Below are 12,371 nucleotides of genomic sequence, written 5' to 3' on the forward strand. Positions count from 1 at the left end.
CATAAGCAAAATAAAAAGTTCAGGTGTTCAGTGCGTGGGAGGTCACCAGCTCTTGTCTGCCTTAGTCCCAGAGGAATATCTGTGAGTGAAGTATTTTTCTCTCTTGTTTTTCCTTTTTTTATTTTTTTTTTTTGGCCTTAAAAAACCCTCTCCTCCCAGCACTGCTCCAGTGTGTTGATTCCAAAAGACCCCCGTTTTGGTAATCAGCTAAAACCCGGTCTGGAGACTGGAGGGGATCCAAGTTGAAGCAGCCAAAAGCATGTGTAGAGTGGACATGTGTGTATAGACAGAAAAAAATATAGACGGTGGGGGTAAACACAGTCATGTTTCACTGCTTTGGAAACAGTCCCAGAGTTTGTCCTGCTGTGAAAAAAACCCCACCACTCTCTTCACTAGCTTATCCCTCATGTTGTTCTCTGGCTCATCTTTGCTATGTTAACTTTTTCAGCACAACAATCAACAGATCTGAAGCTTACAGCACAAAAAGATGGACATATAGCTACCCCTATGCTTTGATGAGGTATTGTGGTAGGATGACTACCAGGTGTCCTACATAATAGATGTAGCAGACTAGGGAATCTCATCACTCCATTGCCAGGCTGTTTTCCACACATCATCCACTGAGTCTGATTTGAATTAAGATCTTCCCACTTTCTGTTCACATACTGTGCAAAACCTCATCTGTGACCAATGCAAGTTGGTCTGTAATAACACAATTAAAGTCCCCCCCACCTCCCAAAGACTTGCTTGGTTTGCTTTGGTGGTTTTTAACATAATTCCTGCATGAGACTTCCAGGCTAAGGGGCCTGATTCAGACCTTTGATAATACAGTACAGACTACAAAAGTGCAACAATTATTTATCAAGTGTAAAATTGTAGTGCAGAGTAGGTGGAGTCATTCCATGAAGGATTTTATATTCCAACACAATGTTATGGTGTTTGATCATATTCTCCAAGCTAAGAATTTTTTATTTTGAAAGAATATGACAATGCTGGTAGGAGTTTGTTTTTCTGTCCAGAGTCTTAAGAGTTTGTTTATAAAGCCAATTCACTGGTTGTAAAGTGTTTTTAAAAGATTTGTGTCCAACTGGTCAAACAGTGGTGAATGTGTGAAAAAAAAACAGCAAAGCACTAATATGTCTTTGCAGCTGTATAAACACAATTTCTAACAAATATCAATGCATATGCTTTAATGATGATGCTTTAATGATAATCATTGCCAATCTTGTATAAAAGCGTTGTTCTAAACTGGGCTTTTTCTTGTTTTCAACTGGGGGAAAAAAGCCTCTTTGTGATGATGTTATCTCTATGTAGCCATCTGCATTCTTTCTTAAAAACAGGAATCTGCATAGCATTCTGTTACACTTTCTAACAAATGCAGGATCACACACTTATAATTACACCTTCCACGACTCTTTAGGATGACCATCTCTGGACCAGAGAAAATATGCTCACATTGTTGTCTATATTAAAGTAAAGGTATTCTTAGATATATGTCTTGCTTACATTTATAACCTTTTGTCATATCACACCAGCCAGTACAGTAGATCTACAGCTAGAATTCTTTAAAATGTTCTTTGGCTGTTTTTTTTTTTTCATTGTTTGCTCCTTATCCATTGAATGAGCGTCAAACATTATCAGCTTTCAAGAATTGTACATACTTGTGAAGTTGTATTAAGAACTCCTCTGACAGAAAACTGTGTTGTTATATATTCTTGTTACAGATTTTAGATGGTAATGCCATAATCTGAAATGATGTTTTATCAACCTTTTTGCTGTCATCTCCACCAGGACTCCCTGAAAGAATCATTCTTGCATCTAAACAGGACATCTTTTTGGCACAATGAGATACGTAAAAAACAAAAACAAAAATAATAATCACAATAAATAAATAAATGCTGAAATACATCTGCACAGGTGATGTAAACTGCTGTCTTTTATCGAGTTCCATTATTTTCATCATATATCTGCTGACATCCAGTGGTCATATCCCGTCATAGCAGAGAGCTATAAAACTCTTTCATTTTTAATCTCCAAATCATCTGGGAATTATGGCGAGAATAACATAAAATGCATATAAAAAGAAAATCCTTCCTGTGTGCATGCAGGATACAGCATGTGCAGTATTCAGCTTTTTCCCTGAGGGAAACTTTAGCTGCCAGACTTTTCTTCTCACACTGGTAACCTCTCACAAGCCTGCGGCAACAAAAACATTTCTATGAAGCCAGATGACAGGCTTTCATCATAGGATGCCTAAAGATAAGTGCAGACATTCTCCTTTGCTTTGTCTGTTTGCCTGTGCGGACTCCTGCGCATGCTGTGACAAGTGTGTAAAGGGATGTGGGTTAATCTTCAGAAGTTACAGCTGACATTTGATAGCTAATCCCTGTCAGGCCCTATTAGTTTACCACACATAGCTAATTGGACAAATCCAACTTGCACAAGCTGTGTGGTCAAAGTGTATGTTTAGAGTCTTACCAGAAGTTTGAATTTATACATTGCCCCTGAAACATACATGAAAAGAGACAGGCTATAGTCCAAAATGACATTTCTTGCTACACACTATAGTACATCCAGGTGTGAAGATTTTCCATGACAGCCTAAAAAAGGTCAAGTGACTTTGTATCCAACAAATCTCTTAACTTCACCTGTGACCCAGTCTTTGACCACATTGGCAGATTCTTGCCGTCTCTAATCTAATTGGAGTCTTTACCTGGTAAGCTCCGCCTTCAGGGTTTAACCTCTGAGCTGGCGTTTATCCCAGGACACACAACATAAGCTGCCGTCTGCTTTTTAATGTATGCGGGACGGGGTCAGAGAGTGTGTTTGTGTTGTTGTCACATTGTTTATTCCCAAAAGCATCTGCCTGTCTTTATGCTTGAGAATCAAAGATGCTGCAACCATCACAAGGCAGGAGGACATGGAGACTGAGAGACAAGTAGCAGAGGATTTGACAACAACAGGTCAGTCAGCTCATGTGTTGTAAACAGTAAAGACTGTGGGTCAGTCTACGTCAGCCTCAGTTGTGTTGAGCGCGTAGCATATGTATTTGGTTCACATTTGCCCACTGAGATTTTATTTTCTTCTTCTTTTTCTTTTATATGAGTATGTGATTGGAGATCATGCACAAATTTGCACCTCCACAATCTGTGGTTTGTACCAGCATGACAGATACATGTAGTCACACAACTTTTGGTAACGTAAATACAAGAAAAAAATTTATATACATCTATTCTTTTACTTTAACTAAACATTTATTTGAAAATAATAACACATAAAAACAGACATTTATGGTCTGTGAGTCTAATAAGTACTGACAGATTAATAGGTCAGACATAAACAGGGGAAGGTGAAAAAGTTGTAAGGTCAGGGAAATGTGTATGGAAAAGAATACTGTTCTAATGGTCTGCTGTCTCAGACGGTGCAAAGCCCTGCAGAAACCCACTTAGAGGGGATTTGGAGGAATTATAGTGGAGAGTAAAGTGTGTGTGCATTTGTGTTTGTACATTAGAACAGACTCTTAATCCAAAGATGATTCTTAAGTTGCGTGAGCATCAATCCACACAGTAAAGCTCAGTGTAACCCACTCATTTGTAGATAATAAAAGGATAATAGTGTTAAAAGTTTAATGCTTCTCTCCATCTTTACCTTCACTCAGGGAAAAGTGATTCCTGAGGCCTGACGGAGCCCAGGAATGGCCCTCACTGAGCTGAATCCTCGGACTCTGTTCTGCTTTTTGTTTATCCCTTTATGTATAAGCAGAGTTGCAGGTACAGCCACTTTACTGTCATTTCAAATGTTGTTCAGAATGAATGCTTCCCATGACTGTGTGTGTGTGTGTGTGTATGTTTTATGTCATATCAGGAATGTCAGGTTGGGCTGGATGTTTGGATGGTAAAGATGTATATGCAGCAATTAAAGAAAACAGCCTCTCAGGGGAAGTTGTTGCTGAGCTCATGGCTGACACCACTGTGGAAGGAGTTCAATGGAGCGTGGCTGGAAAGGATGCAGATTGGTTCTACTTGGATGAAAGAAACATCCGGCTAAATGCATCATCTGACAAGATCCTTGACCGAGAGGTAATGACTCAGGATATCCCCTCTTTACTATGGTGTGTTGGAGCAGTCCTATAAGCAAGAAGTTAAAAACAACAGATGCCATTTGTGCAATCCCAACTCACTGAGCTGGTTTTAGTTTTACAGTGGGGCTACTATAAGGAGGCTGTATCTAGTGTCAGAGAAGGAACTCCATAACCTTGTCCTCAGATAACGCTCAAGATCCTGCCAGACAGTTGCCTTACAGCATGACAGCTGATAAAGCTTCAACTAGATTAGCTTTTTTCTTTTCTGGCTTTTAGTCTGTTTACATCTGTCACCCTGACATAAAAAATATATAATTATTGTATTAATCAAAGTTACCTCAAAATCACTGGTCCTTGAAGAAATGTTGCACTCCTCCAAGTGTGCCTGATTATATCCTGAGTTGTATATTTCCACAATGATGGAAGTATAAACTCTAAACTTTAAAGCACAACAAATACATTAAATGTGTTGTTAATTTACATTAATGATGCATGCATCATTGTAAATGTACCAATGCACAATTAGTTGAGATAAATTACAAACCCAAGAAAAGATGGGAAATGTTATAAAATTAAATAAAAACTCAAATATTTATTTTGTTAATTAGTTTGAATCTTTGTTTAATGAGCACAAACACAAAGTAAATAATTTCAGTGTGTTCACTGAGCAACTTCAGAGTATTGAGAAAACAAACAAACTTAAGCAGACAATAACGGTTGCAAGACACTCAAAAAATGTGGGAAACAGGCACAAAAAACTAATGCTTATAAAAAAAATAACTAGAATACATCTAGACTATGGCAGTAACGCTGTTCTGGGGATTCTACAATCAGTAGATTAACTGATGACAGGTAAGGGTGTCAGGCATTGATATAAAAGGACCATCTATTAAAGGGTTAATCTTTAGGAGTAAGGATGAGCTGTGTTTCACTACTTTGCGCCACTGCAACAAGCCTATAACATAATTTGTACATTATATTGTGCAACATTCAGGATAAGGTTGGGAACCAGTAGTGGATGGGTATGACCCAAGCAGCAACCTCTGGCGGTGAAATGTGAAGCCTGTGTGGAAGTGCAAAAACTTGCAGTTCACCCCTCATCCATTAGGGGCTGGCTCCAAAACAGAGCAAATCCCCATAGACTCCCATGTTAAAAAGATCCAAGTTGGCTCAGTTAGCTCTTAGCTACAGGCAGCTCGGAGTTTGATAGACGTCACTCATCCACCCCCATGCTCACAGCCCCCCTCTCAGCTCCGCCACTGCCCATTTTTGTATTTTCCGGGAGTGACAGCAGGCGTGATGCTGCCAAGATGGCGATGGTAGGAACCGCCCATTAAGCTTCACTTTTGCTCTTCAGAAACCAACAGGGGACGTCACGGAGGCTCCGTCAATCTTTTAGTCTATGGTATAACCAGAGCCGCCACTCTGTTCATAACTAGAGCTGATGATCAGACATAATCATCACTGTGCCATTTATTTAAAGAGAGAAATTTTTGTAGTAGTCGAAACGGTGAAGTGTGAGCCATACATACACAGTTCCAGTCAGATCTTAAATATTCAAAGACACTGTAATTGTCAGAACTACAGAAGCAGTTAGTTATTTTACAAAGTAGTTGTGCTTCGGACACTCAAATGGCTTTCAGCGACCCTGAGTGTGACTTTCAATACCTAAAGAATGGACAGAAAAACAGTGGACATTTGTTTTTAGGTCACATGCATCCAAGTTTTAGCTGATTTTGAAAAAAAGGGACATTACATTCTGTGTAAAAGTTGAGAAAGACTAGACTTTTATCAGAGAAGGGTACAAAAGCCAGTGTCAGAGATTGTATGGGGCTGCATCAGTATCAGTGACATGAATGACTAGCATATATGTGAACATATCAATGCAGAGGCATATATTTGAATTTTGGAGACTTATGCTTCCATGAAGTCAAAATTTTTTCTTGTGTGGTTCTGGGTTATTGCATCATGAAAATGCTTAACTTCATCAATATTTCCTACAGCATGACTTCATCTATGCAGAGTATGTGTGATTGAATGCCACCTCTTACTGAAAATGTATGGAGCACCATGATGAGAAGAATCAGAACCACAGACTGTTAAACAGCCGAATGGACATATATTCCTCTGCAATAAATAGGATTTTCTAATAATTCTACAGTAAAGTTGGTCAACAAAGACACTGATATTAATGTTGATGTTGTCTTGAATTATTTTATGAATTTATTTAACAGTACACATTCATGCTGAAAAGCAGCCTTGAAAATATGAAGGGTCATTAATACTGGATTATTTCTTCAACTTTTGAAGCAACTTGATTTCTTTGTCGGGAAATGTTCTACTTATTTCAGAAATACAATGCTAAATCACAAACTACACATTTTACTGCAGAATATATCTGCAGGTGCTAAATTGGCTCGTTTACAGTTGAGAACTGTCACTCACTGAAAGCATTTTGTGAATTATGAAATGAAAAATATTTTAAAGGAAGCCACATTATCTTTGGCAACAGATAATCAGAAATCAAACAAGAATGGGAAATATTTCACTGCAGTTTTAGTCCCAAAAACTTACAGGGTTTTGGTTCACTGTGAAGCACTACATGTCATGAAGCTAAGGATGAGAGGACCCTTGTGCAGGCAGATGAGGCAGGAGGTAGACTGATAAAAGAACCACTTTAATAAGGTAAAACTTAACTTACAAAACAAAAAGACTCCAACTCAAACATGGCATGGACTGGAACATGGGGGAAACATCAACACTAACTGACAACAAACAAAGGACCGGCAAGCAGGTTCTGACACCAATGGACTTGAATACACTGAAGGACAAACTAGACACATGTGAAGTGAATGAGCTAATCAGACCAGGTGAACTAATGAGGAGAAACCAAAAGACACAGAACATGACACTAAACACCCAAAACTAAGAACATAAACCAAAACCATCACAAAAACCCAGAAAATGAAACAGAAGTAAACCAAGGAACATAAAGCATGAAATCATGACACCACAATAGTTTGAATGTTTTTTTAAAAAAATAATATTTAGAAATGTTTTTCCTGTTAAAAACATACATTTCTACATTTTTGTCATCTCTCTCAGGCCCTTGGTCCGGTCTTAATGGCTGAACTATCATGTCATGAAGAGGACATACATCAGGTAAACTTTATCACAGCATTTTTCCACAAAGTCACACGCAGTTTCTCAGTATGTTACTGCACATTCAGACATGCATGTATATTTCCTTACTGCTGTTGTAGAGTGTGTACAGGTTAATGGTGGAAATTCTCAATGAGAATGATAATTTCCCCTTGTTTACGGAAAACACTTCTCGATCTCTTATAATCAGTGAGGTATGATGCTTTCACGAACACGTGTAAATCTGCATCTGTATTCATAATGCACTCCTACTTCATAAGGTTTTTCCGTGATTGTCTGTGTTATCCAGCTGATTCCAGTGAATTCTGTGGTATTTACTGTCCTGGCCACAGATGCTGATAACGACAAGATCATATATTCAGTTGACCAGACGTCAGTAAGTTATACACCTCCACTTTTAAGTAGTATGAAAAAACATTACTAAAAACATTATCAAGAACTTAGGAATTGTTTATTTGTCCAATCTGCAGCCTGATGCAGAATACTTCAAAGTCAATCTGCCTAACAGCGGAGAGGTGATCCTTTCTAAACCTCTAGACTATGAGACCAAAACTCTGCTTAATGTCACCATCTATGCATCGGTGTGTACATTTCACATTTGATTTTTGTCCCATTTTTAGTAGTTACAAAAATTTGTTTATACAGTTTAATCCTTTATTGTTTCTGTTTTGTATTATCCTTTCTTTTAAACAAAACACTCATAATGATTACTAGAGAGGCTGAAACTTAATGTGATTGGTTTGGGTTAGGCTTTACCAGTGTGATATGTTTGACTTGTTTTTATCTTAGGAAATGAACACTGCTGAGCACTACAACACCAGCATCAACATTGCCATCACCATCTTGGATGGAGATGACCAGTACCCACAATTCCTGCCATGCATGTTGCTTTTTCAGGATGAGAACAGCCGAATCTGCACTAGTCCTGTGTACATGGTCAATGTCACTGAGGGGGAAGAGGTTAGCTGCTAAGTCGTTTACAAAACACACCTCACTTATCACGAGTGGTACAGAGGAAAAGCCATTCATAATGTGACAGATGACAAGTTCAAACATCTTGTCCCATCTGAATTTCATATGTCAGTTCAAATGATAAAGGTTGCCTGCAAGATGTAGATGAATAGGATTACAGGTATGCATGTTGTGAGGATTTGATTCTGTTGCAGGACATTGTGTTGGACTTTTTCCCGGGTCCTATTCAGGCAGTGGATGGTGACAGAGGACTCAGCTCTCCAGTCAGCTATGCCATCCTCTCAGGTACCTCACCACTAAGATATGTTAAGCTTACATCAAGTCAACATCTGTAACTGTGTTTGTGTTCATAACAGGAGATGACGATGGGCGTTTCAGGATAGACAAAGAGACAGGTGAAATGAGACTGGCACAGGGGGTGAGAGACAGACTCATAAGTCCAGTACTACGGCTTCAAGTCATGGTAAGACTTGCATACTTTTGTAGTGGTATGTTTGTAAGATAGGTTTTCTCCCTCTTAGTGTCAATGACACTACTCTGGTTGCCTGTTTTGCGCCCAGGCATATCAGGACAACGACCCCAGGAAGTATTCTGTTGCTACAGTGTTGGTCCGAGTTCTGGCAGTGAACCGGTTTTATCCAGAGTTTGACATGGATGAATATCATGGCTTTGTAACTGCAGGGAAGAGTCCAGTTTCTCTGGTCAATACCTATGGCAGCAAAGCACTGATGTTACATGTACATGACCAAGACTTTAACCAAGTAAGCCCAGTCCCATTCCCATATGGTGTGATGCAGTTCTGGATTTGTTCTGTTACCCATCACCTCTTTTCCCTCCAACAATTCACAGGGCTTCAATCCCATGATCTACTTCACCTTTACTCCAACATCTAATCACACAGACATCTATCAAGTTACACAGGGTGGACTCCTAATTGCCAAGACCAGTCGTGTTACACCAAAGGAGAAACATATTCTAGAGGTGAGCCTTAGTGAAACTTGGTGTTACTGTCTCAATACAGCGAAACAGCAAACTTTACATATTTTCTCTTTTAAATACCAAAAAGCGAAAATTGTATTAATGGGATAGCCAAAAAACTGATAAGTCCCTATATTGACTGAGCACTGAGTTTGTGGAATATCATATTTCTCCTTGCAAGATTGTTGCACAAGGCTGCTGTCTCCCATCAGAAACGATAAGTATGTGAATACAAAACTCAACACTTTGCAGGTAACGGCTGTAGACCAGGAGTCGGGAGACACCACGTTTACTACTGTAGTGGTGGAAGTGTTAACAGAAGAACAGTCGAGTAAGGTGGCACACCTGCACACGCATAGCTGTTTCACTGATGATGTGCCTTCAAGATTAAATAAACTCCTTATATCCCTGTCTATTTGCACTGCAGTCCCTCATAGTCCACTAGGATTGGGCCGTCTGACAGGCTGCACTGTGGGCAAAGCCTTGTTTCTGAGCATGGTGATTATGACTTTGCTTGGATGTGTCTTGTCTATGCTGATGTGGCTGAAGAGGAAACACAAGGGAATGAGAGACCCCCTGGAGAGAGGATGCGTGGCTCAGGGCAAACACCCCAATGTGGTAAGATCATTTATGGCTATAATCTACAAACTTGTGACAAACTGAAAGAAAAACCAACTTAAAGTGTTTTAGTAAGGTGTTAGGCTACCAAAACAACTTCAGTGGGACTCTGTTGGAGGAAAGGAACGCCATCCTTCCAGAAGATATTCAGTTCAAAATCTTCACTGAGTATTTAACTGGAATGAGATGTCTTACATTCAAAACCAACAACATATGATGTCCGGTAACATTTCACAGCTGTTGGGTGGAGGCATTGTCATTTTGGAAGAGACCCATCAAAACTGAAATTTTTCATTGTGGTATAAAGGTGATTACGTTAGAACAGCTTTATGTTCATTTATAGTGAGTCTGGCTTCCCTCGACAAATGAAGAAAACCATACCAGCAATATACTGACCACTGAATAGTAGTGGCATCTATAACTGTGTTACAGGTTCTGGTCATTTGTCGAAATATCATGCATGTACATATCTAACTTAACATATTCTAATATATGCTCCACAGAGCTTACGGTGGTTCCAGCTGGTGAGTTTTAGACTGAATTCATTCTTAATGTAGACTCTCCTTTCCTTTCCTTTCCTTTCCTTTCCTTTCCTTTCCTCTCCTTTCCTTTCCTTTCCTTTCCTCTATTTCAAAATGACTTGTTATATAATTTCTGTATACATAAACTGCTTAAGCTTTAGTTAATTCACTCACTCTCAATAATTAAATGTTATAAATAAGGAAGGATTTTATCTCCCCTTGTGGCTGTTGCTCAGGTGAATCATCGGAGTGCTATGGCCCATATGGAGGAGGTATCCTACAACAGTGAAGAATATGGCACCTGCAATCCATCCTTCAGCTTTTCAGATAAACCAGTCTTCTATACCAAACAAGACACCCACCTCTGCCAAGAACCCACTTCCCATAGACCCGTTTCTCCATTTGACACCAACTTTATCCCCACTGAAACTTTGTGCAGCCCTGTGATCCTAAATAAAAATGCCCTTGAACTAACCAAAACCTCCTCTAGTTCACCCACCTTTCACCCAACTAGGGAGGAATTGAATCTTACACATGTGGATCAAGATGCTGCTCCACCTAATGAAAATCCTGACTTGCTTCCTGATGTGACCTCAGAGCCTGTGGAAGCACAGTCTAACACCCTCCCTGGCCCTGCAACCCATGATGACCCTAGACCCTCATATTTAACTGTTCCCGAATCAGAAACAACTAGCAACAACAACATTGTTGAGCAAGTTACCAGTCCCTCCTCACCATCCTCTACTCCATGCAGTCATTTTCAAATGACTTCTGCAGAAATGGACAAACCGCTCGTAAAAACCTGTGAGATGACACCCCCACATTCACCGTTACAGTCCTCACCCCTCCCCAAGGAGAAAGGAACACCCCCTCCCACCCCAGAACATGGACTTTTAAAAGCCACCTTGGTACATATAGACACATCTCCAACTGATACTCCCCCAGAAACACCAGGGCGAGCAGCAGAGATCGCAAAGGCCAACCCCCCCTGCACATCACTGGACCAAACAGACCAATCAGAGCTTACAGGAGGAATAGCAGATGCCACGAGTCCATCTCAGGATAGAAGGCCTTCAACAAATTCAGGAAACACCCAAGAAGACCCTGGGGTGGGGAATGGGGATGATGATGGTTTTCTCGGGGATGAGGATGCAGACAAGAACAGTGAGGGTGAGGATGAGTTAGAGTCTGATGAAGAAGAGCTACTAAGAGTTATGGCTCGTTGTAATCCTATCTTTATCACATTTAGTAAGTGATGTCACTATGATATCGCAGGCAATGAGAATGACCAGGTGGATGACCGAAGATGGGAGCAGTTCAGGTGAAGATGGAGGTCTCAAACAGCAGAGTGCAAAAACGCCACCAAGCAAGAAAGAAACCCAACAGTCTGGTTCTGCTGAGGCAAAGAAGTAGACTGAAGCATACACAGCGCACACGAGGGAAGACATGTATATGTTAACACAATGCAAACATGTAAAAAAAAACATTTGGCAGCACACAATCATCATGAGTAAATGCACAATATTGTACCATTTGTTTACTGTTTTACTGTTAGTGCAAATAATAAGGAGCTACCATGAAAACATATGCAGTTAGAAACACTGTTTGTAAGTTACACATATATTATTGATAGCTTTTTCAATGATGCATCATATTCACACACAGTAACCAATCATACCAATCTGTCACCATTCAGTATATATTCTCTTTGTTTAAGAATAACAACATGTATTGATACCCTGTGAAAACTGCTGCAGAGCTGCATCCATACAGGCTGGATTTCTGATCAGTGGTGATACAGTTTGTTTTTGATGGCAGAATATTCTCAGAAGTCTCAAAGGCCTCAACATTTAAATCACATTTAAAAAGATCTGCTGCAGATTTCTTTTAAATAGCTGCAGACTGACGTTTTTCTAAACTTTCAGTCTGTCGCAGCATTAAGAATTTTGCCTACTTTACAATCTGCCTCAAATGTATTTGTTCTTCTTTCTCTTTTCTTTGAACACAAGTAAAGCTATTTTTGCCTCAATGAGCCAAGA

The 12,371-nt window shown here is 39.7% G+C and overlaps 1 protein-coding gene across 1 annotated transcript; it reads left to right on the forward strand.

The window, feature by feature from the left end:
• Positions 1–3,938: 3,938 nt before the first annotated feature.
• On the forward strand, positions 3,939–12,266 carry LOC121647787 (cadherin-5). Its single transcript, XM_041997485.1, has 14 exons — positions 3,939–4,079; positions 7,187–7,243; positions 7,345–7,437; positions 7,533–7,619; positions 7,714–7,824; positions 8,033–8,203; positions 8,410–8,500; positions 8,572–8,678; positions 8,776–8,976; positions 9,065–9,196; positions 9,446–9,524; positions 9,621–9,811; positions 10,315–10,335; positions 10,569–12,266. The coding sequence occupies exons 1-14, from the start codon at positions 3,957–3,959 to the stop codon at positions 11,586–11,588; spliced, it is 2,484 nt and encodes an 827-aa protein (XP_041853419.1). The 5' UTR covers positions 3,939–3,956; the 3' UTR covers positions 11,589–12,266.
• Positions 12,267–12,371: the final 105 nt, after the last annotated feature.

This window comes from Melanotaenia boesemani, chromosome 10 (genome assembly GCF_017639745.1).
Source record: "Melanotaenia boesemani isolate fMelBoe1 chromosome 10, fMelBoe1.pri, whole genome shotgun sequence".
NCBI classification, from domain to species: Eukaryota; Metazoa; Chordata; class Actinopteri; order Atheriniformes; family Melanotaeniidae; genus Melanotaenia; species Melanotaenia boesemani.

What these genes read in the sequence shown, in the direction of transcription:
- LOC121647787 (XM_041997485.1), top strand. Translation starts at nt 3,957, where the DNA reads ATGGCTGACACCACTGTGGAAGGAGTTCAATGGAGCGTGGCTGGAAAG. An exon ending in ATGTCACCATCTATGCATCG is followed by an intron (nt 7,825 to 8,032) that starts GTGTGTACATTT and finishes TTTTTATCTTAG; the next exon opens with GAAATGAACACTGCTGAGCA. An exon ending in TACTACGGCTTCAAGTCATG is followed by an intron (nt 8,679 to 8,775) that starts GTAAGACTTGCA and finishes TTTTGCGCCCAG; the next exon opens with GCATATCAGGACAACGACCC.